General features: G+C 63.9%; 3 protein-coding genes across 4 annotated transcripts; 1 reads left to right on the top strand and 2 right to left on the bottom strand.

Annotated features, from left to right (window-relative positions):
- Positions 1-3,889: 3,889 nt before the first annotated feature.
- On the bottom strand, positions 3,890-5,383 carry LOC120411155 (pulmonary surfactant-associated protein C-like). Its single transcript, XM_039564268.1, is given in 7 exon segments — positions 3,890-3,995; positions 4,098-4,202; positions 4,317-4,394; positions 4,396-4,428; positions 4,501-4,611; positions 4,709-5,062; positions 5,313-5,383. Coding segments are annotated over 6 exon segments (711 nt in total). The 5' UTR covers positions 5,352-5,383; the 3' UTR covers positions 3,890-3,995; positions 4,098-4,106.
- Positions 5,384-6,951: 1,568 nt separating this feature from the next.
- Positions 6,952-8,538, bottom strand: SFTPC (surfactant protein C). 2 transcript variants are annotated; one of them, XM_039564264.1, is made up of 5 exons: positions 8,144-8,495; positions 7,894-8,043; positions 7,632-7,772; positions 7,447-7,557; positions 6,952-7,303 (listed from the first exon to the last, which is right to left on the bottom strand). In XM_039564264.1, exons 1-5 carry the CDS (start codon positions 8,258-8,260, stop codon positions 7,202-7,204), a joined length of 621 nt encoding a protein of 206 aa, XP_039420198.1. In that variant the 5' UTR covers positions 8,261-8,495; the 3' UTR covers positions 6,952-7,201. The 2 variants fall into 2 exon arrangements, with proteins under 2 accessions (XP_039420198.1, XP_039420199.1); XM_039564265.1 differs by having other exon boundaries at positions 7,216-7,303; positions 7,447-7,540; positions 8,144-8,538.
- Positions 8,539-8,901: 363 nt separating this feature from the next.
- On the top strand, positions 8,902-13,659 carry LGI3 (leucine rich repeat LGI family member 3). Its single transcript, XM_039564260.1, is given in 10 exon segments — positions 8,902-9,237; positions 9,240-9,342; positions 10,086-10,157; positions 10,251-10,308; positions 10,310-10,323; positions 10,421-10,492; positions 10,583-10,654; positions 10,846-11,015; positions 11,103-11,267; positions 11,354-13,659. Coding segments are annotated over 10 exon segments (1,659 nt in total). The 5' UTR covers positions 8,902-9,122; the 3' UTR covers positions 12,172-13,659.
- Positions 13,660-13,769: the final 110 nt, after the last annotated feature.

The following is a 13,769-nucleotide window of genomic DNA, read 5'->3' as shown; positions in this document are numbered from 1 at the left end:
CCCGGGCCCGCTCCTGCACCCCCCGGGCCGGAGCTGTCCCGTCTCGTCCCGTCCTGCACCCCCCGGCTCCCGTCTCGTATCCCCCGGTACCGATCCTGCCGACCCTCCCCGCTCCCATCCCGTGCTCCCCGGTACCGATCCTGCTCCCCTCGGGTCCCGTCCCGTATCCCCCGGTACCGATCCTGCTCTCTCCGGTACCGTCCCGTATCCCCCGGTACCGATCCTGCTCTCTCCGGTACCGTCTCGTATCCCCCGGTCCCCACCCTGCCAACCCTCCCCGCTCCCATCCCGTGCTCCCCGGTACCGATCCTGATCTCCCCCTGTCCCGTTCCGTATCCCCCCGGTCCCATTCCCGCTGCCCCGCCCCCCAGAACCGATCCCTCACCCTCCACTTCCTCGCCGTGTCCCCCGATATTGCTCCTGTCCTGTATTCCCGGTCCGATCTTCGTTCCCCTCCCGCTCCCATCCGGTGTTCCCCAGTCCCATTCGTGCCACCCCTCAGTCCCATCTCACATTCCCCGGTACCGATCCAGGCCACCCCCCCCCCGCCCTGGATCAATCCTGGCCCCCCGATATTCCCAGGACACAATATTCCATGTGTGCCAGCACCGATCCGTCCCCTTCGGTGCCATCCTGTGTCCCCCAGCACCAATCCCGCACCCCCCCATTGCCCAGTCCCACACCCCATGTCCTGCTCTGGTGCCCCACATTCCCACCCCGCATCCCTGCTCCTGCATTCCCCACATTCTCCAGAGTTGCTCCTTGTGTCCCCTGGTCGTGGACCACCAGTCCTTCATCCCTGGTTCTGGGCCCGTTATCCTGCACCCCACATCCTGGTGAGCACCCTAGGAGCAGGATGAGCACCCCAGGAACGGCAGACGAGGATCCCGGGAGCAGGATGAGCACCCCAAAAGCTGGGCAAGCACCCCAGGATGGGTGGTCCGAACACCCCAAAAAGTGGGATGACCACCCCGAGGAGGGGGGTGTGTGAGCACCTTGGGATTTGGATGAGCACCCCAGGAACTGGGTCAGCCCCCCAGGGAGGGTGGGTGAGCTCTTGGGGAGCAGGGTGAGCCCCCCAGGGTGATCTGAGGGTGTCCAAGTGCCAAGGCAGGGACACACAACCCTGTCCCCCCTGCACATTCCAGCCTGGGAATGCAGCAGTCGCGACGGGGCCTGAGCAGGTCCCCCCGGGGCCTGGCTCATCCCGTGCTTCTCCTGCTGCTTCTCCAAACCCATCCCTATCCTCTCACAGCGCTCCCAGAACTCGCATTAACTTCATTTTTTTAAGATTTTAAGAGTTCCCTGTGTCCGATGGCCTCCGCAGGGACACTCCAGGTGACACCGGCATCCAGGCTCCCCTCCCCCTCCTGCCCACCAAGCCCCCAAATCCTCTTTCCCTTCACTTTTGGGGACCCTCTGCATCCAGGGCTGGGCTCATTCCCACCAGGAATGACAGAGCCTCCTTCATCCCTTATCTCCGCCGTTCTTTTCCTCCCCCATCAGGATCATCCCAGGATATTTTCCTCGTTCTCCCTTATTGCAAAACCCACATCCAGCAAGACTTCCCTCCTCAAGCAGATAAATAAACCCCGGAAAACCGGGCTGGCTCCATGTCCCTACTCTGCCCCCGGCCCACACACCACACAGCACATCCCAGGGATGGGAATTTGGGGAGCAACTGCTGGATTCAACTCCAGCCTCGAGCCGGTCTCCCAAGAAAACAAACAAGCGGGGCTTTGGAATACTTTTTGTTTTCCTCCTGCGCTCGGGCTGGGGAGGATGTCTGCGGGCCGAGTCCCTGGATGATGTAAATCCATGATGTCAGGATCCAGCCGTTGGTTTCCACCCTGAGATCGCCCCTTTCTCACGGAGCGCTCCGGGGAGCCGAGGCTCTCCGAGGAGGCTTTTCCAATCCCGGCTTTCCCACGCCGGCCTCAGCTCCTGGGACCCAGCTCCCTTGCAGCCATGCTGGTGGCCCTGGATGTCACTGGCCACCAGCATTCCAGCCTGGAGCCCTACCTGGAACAGGAGCTGAGCATCTCACCCAGCCTGAGAGCATCAGGATGGGAATATCCTTATCCCAGGAGTGCCAGGTGGATGCCACCGGGCGCGGGCACATGGATTGCAGCGCTCCTACCTCAGCCTGCCTGCCCTGCCGGGCTTCCTTGGCATCCTGGAATGACAGGTGGGCGATGCCAAAGCCGGGCACTGGCACAGCCGTGAGGGTGGGGGACACCAGGAGCTGCCAGGAGCATTCCTGGATCCCATCCTCGGCTCTCCGTGGCTTCCACCCTCAAAACCTCCACAGCAAAGAGCAGCCTGGGCTACTTCCCAGGACCTTTCCCCCCATGGAACCAGGAGTGGTGACCCCCTTGGAGACCCCCGTGCAGTGAGTGACCAGCACTGGATTGTCCCCCGTGTCCTCTGTGACACAACCCAGCGTGGCACTTCCTCTTCCCAGGGATGGGATCCCCCATTCCCAGCACCTGCTGGGGGGTTTTACTCTGATTTCCCTCGCCAGGACCTCCCAGGTCCCCTCTGTGGCGCAAACCTCCGGAAATCGGGATACCGGAATTATTGCACAAGGACCTGGGGGTCCTGCCAGCTTTCTGACGCCTCCTTCAGCTGCTCCAGCCTGGGGGGGGGGGGGAGGCTGAGGGGGTTTGGGGGTCAGGGAGGGTTTGGGAGTGGACACCCCAGGGCCGCGGAGGGCCTGGATGGACACCCCACATCCCGACCAGCTGCAGCTGCGCTTCCCCTGCAGGAGCAGCTTCCCGGCTGCGGAGTGGGAATGGGGGCTGGATCCAGGTGTGGGCGCAGTGGGGGGCTGCTGGTCCCGACTTTGGGGCCGGCATGGGGCAGCTGTGGGGCTGGTGGGCTCCCACTCCCAGGGAGATTGGATGGGCCGCTCCCTGTTCCTCCTCTCAGCCCCAGGCCAATGTCCTGGTCCCGATAACTCCTGGTCCTAATAATGCCGGAATCCCATCCTAACAAAGCCCGATCCTAATAAAACCTGCATCCTGGTCCTAATAACTCCTGATCCTAATAGTACCAGCATCCCAGTCCTAATAATGTCTGATCCCAGCAACACCAGCATCGCAGTCCTGGTAACGCCTGATCCCAGTAACACCTGATCCCAACGACACCAGTATCCCAGTCCTAACAACTCCTGATCCTAATAACACCATCCTGACCCTAATAATTCCTGATCCTAATAGTACTGGCATTCCAGTCCTAATAACACCTGAGTTTAACAATGCCTGATCCCAACACCAGCACCCTCATCCCAACAATCCCAATGTTTATAATGCTTGATCCTTACAACTCCTGATCCCAACAGCGCCAGCATCCCTGTCCTAAACCATCCCAATCCTAATGATCCCTGTCCTCGGGCAGCGTCTGGTGGCCGTGACCGCTTTCAGCACAGGCTGGCTCCAGGAATAGCTCCCAGACCTGATTCCTGCCCTTCTCCTTTATTCTGGCCTGGCAGAGGACAGACCCATTTTTCAGGCCAGCCTGGCTCTGGCAGCAGGACGGGGCAGCTCAGGTCAGGCAGCCACGCTCGGGGGGGGCCCTCCCGTGAGCCCCCCAGGCTGTGGCTGAGACAGAAATTCCCCCAAAATTCAAGCTCGGAGCCCCTCAAGGCATTTTTAAGGCAGGGGAAGGCGGGAGCTGGCGGGAGCCGGCAGCGAAGAACTGGAACGGGGAATTGTGTTTTCTTTAAATGTCATGTTTTTTTAAGCTCATTTTTGCACTTGGGTTTGGCGAAGCTGAGAAGATTTAAGTGACAAACCAGCTGTCCCCCGGCGCAGCGCAGACACCCCCGCCCCGCCTCCGCCCCCGGCCCCGCGCCTGCAGCCCCCCCGCGCCCCTCCAGCGCCGACCCCCTGACCCCTCCTCACCCCCCGCACCCCAAAATCGGGGTGGGCGGCGCGGGGCCGGCCGCGGAGGAGTCGCCGATGCTCCCAGCGGGGCTGTGACTGTCGGGGGTGCTGCAAGGCGAAGCGGGCATTGTGAGGGTGTTGCAGGGTGGGTGGGGGTCCCCCGGCACCGCGAGGGTCCCGCAGCCCCCCCTGGCCACCCTGCAGACTCACCCTGCGAGGCTAAGCCCAGTAGACAGGGAGGAGGCTGCAGAGGATGCTCGCCGTGGTGCCCAGGAGGGAGCGGTCAGCCAGGGGCATGGAGATCCTGTCCTCAGCCTGGACAGGGGGGACAAGGGACATTCTTCACCATCATCTTCATCACTCCTCATCGGGGGTGCTGCACAAGGCACCGAGCCCCCTACGCCCACCCTGCCCCTCCCAGGTCCTCACCTGCCGGCGCTGGAAGGTCTCGACCACGGTGTCCAGCCCCGGGACGTTGTCCTTGTCCACGCGGGTCACGTAGCAGGCGCCGGTGCAGCCGGGGTCTGTAGCTCACCAGCAGCTGTTTGAAGCCACACCAGGGTCGCCTCCATCCCGTCGCCCCCTCCCGTGACCCCCAGGACCCCCCACTCACATTCTTGTAGTCATAGATGACCATGGCTGCATTCCCGTCCCCGCTGTCCAGGTAGAAAGTGGCCGCGTCCTCTTCCCAGGCCGGTCCAGTCCACAAACGGCTCCGCAGGACCTGGAATGGGGAGAGGGGGGATCTCAGAGGCTGCAGCAGCCCCTCTCCACGGGCATCAGGGGGTCCTTACTGATGGCACCGGGGGGTCCCCACTCACGGTGTCCGCGTGGTGCTGGTCAGCGCTCAGCCACATCAGCAGGGCGCCGGCGATGATGACCACCAGCAGGACCACCACGACCACCACGATGAGCAGGCAGCGGAGGTGGCCGCAGCTCAGGAGCTTGCGGGGCAGGTAGCAGAGCAGCCGAGGGACGAAGCACAGGGACTTCTTGAGGCAGCCACCGCAGCCGCCGCAGCCGGGACACTTGGGGCACCCGAGGCACTTGGGGCACTTGGGGCACCCGCAGCACTTGGGCAGGCAGCAGCACCGGGCGCATTTGGCGCAGCATTTGGTGCAGCACATGGTGCAGGGCAAGCAGCAGCCTGGGCAGCAGCAGCCATTCTCCGAGTCCTGGGGGTGCGGGAAAGTGGGAGGAGATGGGGTCGGGGGGGTGGAGATGGGAGAGGGGGATGCAGGAGGTTGGGGGTGGGATTGCTGCAGGGAGCAGCTCTCACCCCGCTGCCCCCAGCATCCCGCTGCCCCTGGGCACTGGGAATGCAGCATCCCACGGTCCAAACCCCCATCCCAGGCGCTGGTGCCTTGCTGGCATAAACTGGGCAAAGCCCTGTGCCGAGCTGGCTGCCACCCTGCAGGGACTCACCTCCTCTTCAAGCACCACCTGCTTCATGCTGCTCTCCATGGCTGCCTCCTCCTCTTCCTCCTCCTCCTCCTCCTCCTCCTCCCATTCCCAGCCCAGCCTGGCCACAGAGACTGGGGACTTTATACCGGGCCACTGGGGTGGGGACTGGAGCGGCCCCTGTGAAGGGTTTGGGGGCCCCGGGGTGCAGCGGGGCCCTGGCATGTGACCCACTCCACTCGTGTTTGCTGATCGCCCACTCCCTGCTGGATCCCCCTGGGAACCTGCTGCTCAAGAGGCTCCGAGGGCACTGGGTCAAGGACCCTTGTTTCCAGGCACAGGGACTTCTCTGCCGCCCAGGAGCGAGGTGGCAGGGCCAAAGCAAACCCTCCAGGGTGGAGCGTCCGGCCGTGGCCACAGCCGAGGCGAGACCTTGGCTCGTGTCCCTTTGCCAGCTTGGGCACCTGGAGCTGCTTGATGTGGCAAGGAACAAACAGGACATCAAACATTTCCTATAATCCACAGGGATGGGGTGGGAACGGGGTCACCATGGCGTGGGGAAGTGTCCCTGATCCTCATTTTTGGTCCTGAGGGTGCTCGGACACCACTGCCGGTGGCTTTTGGGGCTGGCAGAGACGCCCACGGTGTGGGGGTTTTTGAGGTGAGGGGGTTGCAACTCTGGCATGTCCCGCTCAGGCGGCAGGGGGACACTGCTGGGCCTTGGTTTTGCCCATCCACGAGCCCCTGCTGCAGCTGGGCTCAGGCTGGGACCCCTCCAGCCACCCCTGAGACCCCCAACACCCGCAGCCAGGTGTTGAGGGGTGAAAGCTGCCTCCTTTCCCAGGGTGTCAAGGGCCACGAGAGCCCCTTGAGTGGCTCCTGGCTGTTCGTTCTCAGCCACCGTGGGAGCCCTTATCGCCTTTCCTGGCCCCGGGCACCCTCTTGACCCAGCTCCTTATCATGGGCAGGGCTTTTTGGGAAGCAGAGCTGCTGGCTCTGAGTCAGCACACGGGAACCTGCAGTGTCCCTCCTGGTTCCAGAGAAGTGTCACCCTGCTGTGACCCCCTTCCTGTGCCCATGGCAGGGGTTTTGGGGACAACACTGAGTCTGCAGCCCTGGAAACATCAAATCAGCCTCCTGGGGTCTCTTTTTCCCCTCCCAGCCCTGTTGCTTCCCTGTTTTTCAGTGCAGCACTTGAAAGTGGCCCCAAAGGTTGTTCCCAGATTATGTGGGGCAGGAGGGGCTGGAATGGATGGGAAAAGGGAGAGAATGAGGACAGGGAGGGAGCTGGAGCAAGTGGATCGTGGTGTTTGTGGATAACCCAGGGCTTGGACATCCCGGGGGATGTGGCACAGTCCCTCTGTCCCCACCTGCACGAGGAGGGGACGGGGTTGGGAGCGTTTCCTGAAGGTCTGGAAGTGCAGAGGTTGCTCTTTCCACCTCACCCTCCATCCTCCAAACTGGGAGGGCACAGATGGGGACACTGGGAGGGCACAGATGGGGACACTGGGAGCAGCGTGTGCAATTGCTCTGCTGCCCCCCGTGTTTGATCCCTCCCGAGCTCCTCTCACCCCAACGTGAGGGATTCCCCTCCCCACCCTGCACCCCACAAAGAGACACGGTATCCCTGTCCCCAGCACCCCAGGAAGGACAAGAGCACCACTTGGAGGCGGGGGCACAGGCTTTACTTTGAAGACAGAAGCAAATCCCAAAGCAAATCCCACTTTTTTACGGCGAGAGCAGTGGGAAAGCCGCGGTGCCAAGCGACAGCGGATGGAGCACCCCCGTGGCGGGGTGGCTGCCCCCGGGATGGGGACGGGGAGGAGGAGACATTCCCGGATATCCCGCCTGGAAGGCGGCGTGGGGGACAGTGACATCCCCATCTCGCTGTCCCTCCCCACTGGGAACTGCTGCTACGCCCAGAACACGGGGACGCTGCTGCAGAGGATGTTGATGGTGGTGCCCAGGATGGAGCGGTCAGCCAGGGGCACGGCCTTGTCCCCAATGTCCTCATCCTGCAGGACAGAGAACGGAACGATGACTGCCACCCTCAGCAGCCACAGTGTCCTCTCCAGAGGGGACAAGCCCCCACCCCCACATTTCCCAGGGTGCCGGGGCTGGGCTCCACCACCATCCCAGCGGGGTGGGCACCACTCACCTGCCGGCGCTGGAAGGTCTCGGTGGCAGCGTCCAGCCCCGGGAAGTTGTCCTTGTCCACGCGGGTGATGTAGCAGGCGCGGTGACGCCAGGACCTGTAGCCGAGCAGCAGCTGTTTGCAGACAGAGCCGGGTGAGCTCAGCACGGCCCTGTCCCCGCCGCGCCCGTCCCCGGCTCCCCGCACACCTTGCTGTAGTCGTACACCACCGTGGCCGAGGCGTTGAGCCCGTCCCGCACCGCGAACGTCCCGGTCCTTTCCTTCTTGCTCATGGCGAGCTGCTGGGGGGTCCCCTCGCCATCCAGCCCGTGGATGGTCATCCGCAACACCTGCCAGGGGGAGAGGGGTCAGGGAGCTCTGCGGGGCCTGAACCCCATCCCTACAAAGCTCCGGTGCCATCCCAAACCCTCTCCCGGAGCCGGTGGCCCCGCGGTCCCTGCCGGCCCTCACCGTCTCGGCGTGTGACTCGCTGAGGTGCAGCCCCAGCAGGAGGAAGGTGACGTTGACCACCACGAGGGCCACCACCACCAGCACCACCATCAGCAGGAGGCTCTTGAGCTCGTGGGGGATGCAGGGCAGGCGCGGCGACTCCGTGTACCTCTGTTGGGGACACAGGGGAGCACCCGGCTGAGCTGCCAGGGCCGGGGGCGGCAGCGGGGACTCAGCCCCACACCCAGGGTGGGTGGTGGGTGCTCCTTACCGGAGGTGCCTCCTCCATCAGCGCCTCTTTGGAGCTGTCGTCCATCTCGCTGTGTGCTCCGGTCCCTTCTACCAGCCCGAGCCCGGGGGATTTATAGGATCCCGGGTGACTGGGCATGGCCGGGGCCACTCCAGCTGCCGAGGTGCCACTCGTGCTGTTTGCTGAGCCCGGAGAAGAGCCAGGGAGGGGACACGAAACCTCCAAGGGCCCTTCCCTGACATTCGTCCGGCAGCGCTGGGGGTGCCAAAGCAAACAGCGGGCAGCGCCTGCCCTCCACACCCAGCCCCGGGCTGTGGCAGGAGGGGCCCCAGCACGTACCCAGGGGGGCTGCACCCCTGGTTCTGCACGGGCAGCTGCGTGTGCCCCCCCCGGGGCGGGGAAGGAGCTGGCTGGACTCATTGTTCCCTCGGGCGCCGTGCCAGGGACGGCGCAGATGGACGCCTGGCATGGGAGAGATGGGTGCCTGGAACGGATGGGTGCCCGGGGTGGCATGGATGGGTGCCCAGTGTGCTGTGGCGACCGCGGCCACAGCGGGCAGGGAGCTGGCGCGGGCAGCGCTGCAGCGCCGAGCTGGGGGAGCCACTGCGGGGGCATCACCCCTGTGCTGTCCCCCAGCCCTGTGCACCCCGAGAGCGCCCGGTGACCCCCACCCCGGCGTGGGACCCCGCGTTTGGTCGCCGCCGAGGACACGCGCGCACGGACACGCGTGCCCGGGGATGCTGGCGCTGTCACTCAGCCGCATCCCTCCCTCCTTCCCTTCCTCCTTCCTTCCCTCCCTCCCTCCCTCCCGCAGCGCCGGGCATGGTGTGCTGCAGAGCCGCAGGTCAGGCAGCCTCCGCCGCTTCTCCTCCACACTGAGATCTCCGGGGGAAAAAAAAAAAAAGAAAAAAAGAGAGGAAAAAAGGCTTTTTCACAGCTCCCGGGCACAGCAGCGTTGGGAGCAGCTCCCGGGACCGAGCAGGGATAAGGCCAGGGAGTGATGGAGCTGCGGCGCGGGAGGAGGATGCTGAGGGACCAGCTCCCCGCTCGCCTCCTCCTCCTCCTCCTGCTCGCCGTGGCCTGGCTCTGGCTGCCGGCGGAGGGGCGGCGGCCCCCCGTCCCCCCCCTTGCCCCCCGACCTGCTCCTGCACCCGGGACACGGCTTTTTGCGTGGACTCCAAGGCTGTGCCCAAAAACCTGCCCCCCGAGGTCATCTCGCTGTGAGTAGCCGGGCTGGGGACAGAGATGGGGACAGCGTCACATCCCAGGAGTGCAGGGGTGGCCGGGGCTGCCGGCTGTGCTGCGGGGGCAGGGACAGCCCCTGTGTGCTGCATCGGGGCGCAAACGCGTGGCAGGGCGGGGTGCGGGCAGTGTGGGGGGCTCTGGGGGAGGAGGAGGTTGGGGACAGCCCGGGACCTGTCCCTGTGTCCTGAGGTGCTGGCACACGCAGCCATCCATCAGTGCCAGACAGAGCAGGGCTGCAGCCCGTCCCCGCCGTGACCTTGGGGGCCACAACCCCGAGGGGACACGGCTGTGACCTTGGGACCGTAGCCCCAAGGGGACACGGCTGGGGGGGGCGGGGGGGTCCTGAGGGAGGGTCCCTGGGGACACGGCGGTTCCCCGGAGCCTGGCACGGGGGTGTGTGGCAGCTGTGTGTGTTTACACCTGCGTGCGTGTGTTCGCACAGCCGCTTGTGTGTGTTTACACACGCGTGTGTGCACATGGCCCCGGGCCAGGGGCTGCCGCAGGGCGTGGGCAGCGCGGGGTGGGTGCCAGCACCATGCACCTCCGTGTCCCCCCACCGGGCAGGGTGGCTGCGGGGGTCCCTCTGCCACCTCCCCGGACCCCTCAGGGGCTGCACTGGTTGGCAGCAGGTGACGCACAGGGCTGGCGCTGGCGGGCACGGGGGTGGCAGTGCCGCGCTGCCGCCGTCCCCTCTCCTGAAGCTCCGTCTCTCCCGCAGGACGATGGTGAACGCAGCCTTCACGGAGATCCGGGAGGCGGCTTTCGCCCACATCCCCTCCCTGCAGTTCCTGTAGGTCTCCCGTGCCCCCGGGGGCTCCCCTCGGTGCCCACCCTGCCCCACCCCGGAGCTGACGCCCCCTCCCCCCCGCCTCTCTCTTTGCAGCCTCCTCAACTCCAACAAGTTCACGCTGATCGGGGACAACGCCTTCGCGGGGCTCTCGCCACCTGCAGTACCTGTGTGTGACATGGGGACCGGGACGCGGGGACAGGGAGGGCACAGGGAGCGCGGGGGGATCCTCGGGATGGCCCCGTCACTGTCTGCTCCCATTCCAGGTTCATTGAGAACAACGACATCCAGGCGCTTTCAAAGGGCACTTTCCGCGGGCTCAAGTCCCTGACACACCTGTGAGCACCGGGGGGGACACGGCGGGGGTGGCCCTGTCCCTTCGTGGCTGCCAGGGACGTGTCACCTCCACAGCCCTTCTTGTCCCCCAGGTCCTTGGCCAACAACAACCTGCAGACTCTGCCTCGGGACCTCTTCAAGCCGCTGGACATCCTGAGTGACCTGTGAGGCTGCCACAGCACCGGGGACAGCAGGCTGGGGAGAGGGTGACATCCCGGGGGCTGGGGCTTGGGAAGGGCGCTGTGTGCTGGGGATGACTCGGTGCCATCTCTGTCAGGGACCCCCGGGACACCGAGCTGGGGAGAGGGTGACATTCTTGTGGGCACTGGGGGTGACTCGGTGCCGTCCCTGGCAGGGACCTGCGTGGCAACACGCTGGCCTGTGACTGCAAGATCAAGTGGCTGGTGGAGTGGCTGGAGAGCACCAACACCACGGTGCCCGCCGTCTTCTGCAGCAGCCCTGGGCAGTTCGAGGGACAGCGGATCCGGGACCTGGCACTCAGTGACTTCCAGTGCATCACCACAGGTAGAGGAACACCGTCACCTGTCAGCTGTCACACGTCACCTCACTCCTGGGTGTCCAGACCCTCATTGCCACCTCTTCCCGCTCCAGATTTCGTGATGCACCAGGTCCTGCCCTTCCAGGCGGTGTCGGCCGAGCCCTTCACCTACGCCAGCGACCTGTACGTGGCCCTGGCACAGCCGAGCGCCAGCAGCTGCTCCATCCTTAAGTGGGACTATGTGGAGCGCAAACTCCGCGACTTTGACCGCATCCCCGGTGAGGAATCGGGCTGGGGGTCCCCTCCTGGGCTGGGAGTGACCTGGGACGGGCACAGCCCCGATGTGACGTGGTTTTGTTGTCAGCTCACTCGGCGGTGCACTGCAAGCCCATCGTGGCGCAGGACCAGCTCTACGTGGTGGTGGCGCAGCTCTTTGGAGGCTCCTACATCTACCGCTGGGACACGGCCGTGGACAAGTTCATCAAGATCCAGGACATCGACAGCCAGAAAATCCGCAAGCCCAACGACATCGAGGCCTTCCAGATCGAGGGCGACTGGTACTTCGTCATCGCTGACAGCTCCAAGGCGGGCTCCACCAGCCTCTACCACCTGAACCAGAATGGGTTTTACTCCCACCAAGCCCTCCACGCCTGGCACCGTGACACCGACGTGGAATACGTGGAGAACAACGGGAAACCCCGGCTGATCATCTCCAGCAGCTCCCAGGCCCCCGTCATCTACCAGTGGAGCCGGGCGCAGAAGCAATTTGTGCCGCAGGGCGAGGTGGGCGAGATGCTGGACGTTCAGATGGTCAAACACTTCAAGACCAAGCGGGACCAGTTCCTCTGCCTGAGCCGCTACATCGGCGACTCCAAGGTGGTGCGGTGGGAAGGGCAGCGCTTCGTGGAGGTGCAGACGCTGCCGTCGCGCGGCTCCATGGTGATGCAGCCCTTCGCCGTGGGGCAGCGGCAGTACCTGGCGCTGGGCAGCGACTTCTCCTTCACCCACGTGTACCTGTGGGAAGAGGAGAAGCAGAAGTTCGCCAAGTTCCAGGAGCTGTCGGTGCAGGCGCCGCGGGCGTTCCGGGCCGTGCCGGCGGCCGACGTGCAGCTGCTGCTGGCGCCCAGCTTCAAGGCCAACACGCTGGTGTACCGGCACGTGGTGGTGGACCTCAGCCTGTAGCCGGCACCCGGAGAGCCCCGGACAACCACCGGACACGCATGCGCCCAGCACCCCCTGTCCCCTCCAGGCACCCCTTGCCCCGGCCCTCCACCTTCACCCAGCCCCACGGTGCCTCAGTTTCCCCACGGTGCTCCCCGGTTTCACCCTGTGGGATGCAGGGAGGGAGGGTGGGACAGTCCATGCCCTGGAGAGCTGTACCCCTGGGGGGGTGGAGAGGGTGGGGGGTCTTTGTCCGCTTGGGCCATGGGCTGGGGTCTGAAAGGGGGGGAACAGCGGGCTGGGATGTGGCGGGAAAGGTGGGGGGTTCACAGGATGCTGAGGGGCTCCCAGGCTGATGGGATGCTCCAGAGTGGATGGGATGAGAGAGGTGGATGGGGTGGGATGCCCTGAGGAGGGTGGGATGCTCCGAGGTGGATGCAGATGGGATGCTGAGGGTGGTGGGATGCTCCAAGGTCAGCGGGATGCTCCAAGGCAGATGCCAATGGGATGCCCTGAGGAGGTTGGGATGCTCCAGGATGTTCCGAGGTGGATGCAGATGGGATGCCCTGAGGCCAGCGCGATGTTTCGAGGCAGCAGCTCCTGTCCCTCTCCGTGCATGTCCAGCAGCGCCCCCCTCCCCGTGCCCATGGCCCCGGTGCCAGGCAGGACCCAGCGTGCCAGAAGGGTGTCCGTGCCCACCAGAAACCCCCCAAATAAACACACTGTGACCCCCAGCCCTGCCCGTGTGTCCTTCCAGCCACGGGGGGCCGGGCTCCATCCGACACCCTGCAGCGCCAGGGAGCGAGAACTCCTCATTTTGGGGTGCTCCAGGCTCCGCACGTGGCTCGCCTGGTGTTTTTTTCCAGCAGAAACCTTGGCCCACGGTGCGGGTGGGAAGCAGGAGGTGTTTCCCCAGGGAGGGGAGTCCCCGCCCAACTGGTTTCCCAGGGGAGCGTTTCCCTGTCTCCCAGGTGTATAAATATGCATGTGAAAAACCACCAATTAAGAGCACAAATAAAGATGCTCTCGCGGGTAACAGCCGCCCTGGGGGCACGGATGGGTTTGGGGAGCAGGATTTCACCTGGGTGGCTGCTTCCAGGGCATTGCCACGTGTCCCTGCCTCAGTTTCCCTGGCAGGAAAAAGCAGATTTTAAAGCCCAGGGAGCGCAGCAGGAGGATTCTGGCACTTCCAGAGCGGCAATGATTGGGATGGGGAATTCGGGAAACCCTGGATCAGTCCTTGGGCTGCAAGGCCAAGAGGGAGGTGGCCCAGACAGGTGATTCCAGCAGCTTTTATTTTCTCGGGAGCATCCTTCAGGGCTCCATTCTTCCAGTGGGGTGCTCCACATCGTCCATCAGAGCAGCAAAAAAGCATCACATCCCCTCCGGACCCAAAAATAATTCTTCAGCATCAGTCTAAGTGACTCTCCCTGCCTTCCCTACCTGCTCACTGCTTAAGAAATTGTATGTTTTAATATATATAAAAAAATATATATATTAGGCAATTAATTTGTATGTCTTAAGGAACATTTAATATATATAATATATGAATATACCCTGTATTAATATAGTAATATTCAATATATTAGGCAAATTTTAAACACGCCATTTTTATACAT

This window comes from Corvus cornix, chromosome 22 (assembly GCF_000738735.6).
Source record: "Corvus cornix cornix isolate S_Up_H32 chromosome 22, ASM73873v5, whole genome shotgun sequence".
In the NCBI taxonomy this organism is placed as follows: Eukaryota; Metazoa; Chordata; class Aves; order Passeriformes; family Corvidae; genus Corvus; species Corvus cornix.
Note: the sequence above shows the minus strand (reverse complement) of the source record. Positions and strands in the feature narration are given on the sequence as shown.

Coding starts and splice junctions, on each gene's coding strand:
- SFTPC (XM_039564264.1), bottom strand. CDS start 8,260: ATGCCCAGTCACCCGGGATCCTATAAATCCCCCGGGCTCGGGCTGGTA. Junction 8,044..8,143: donor TGATGGAGGAGGCACCTCCG/GTAAGGAGCACC, acceptor TGTCCCCAACAG/AGGTACACGGAGTCGCCGCG. Junction 7,773..7,893: donor GCGAGTCACACGCCGAGACG/GTGAGGGCCGGC, acceptor TCCCCCTGGCAG/GTGTTGCGGATGACCATCCA.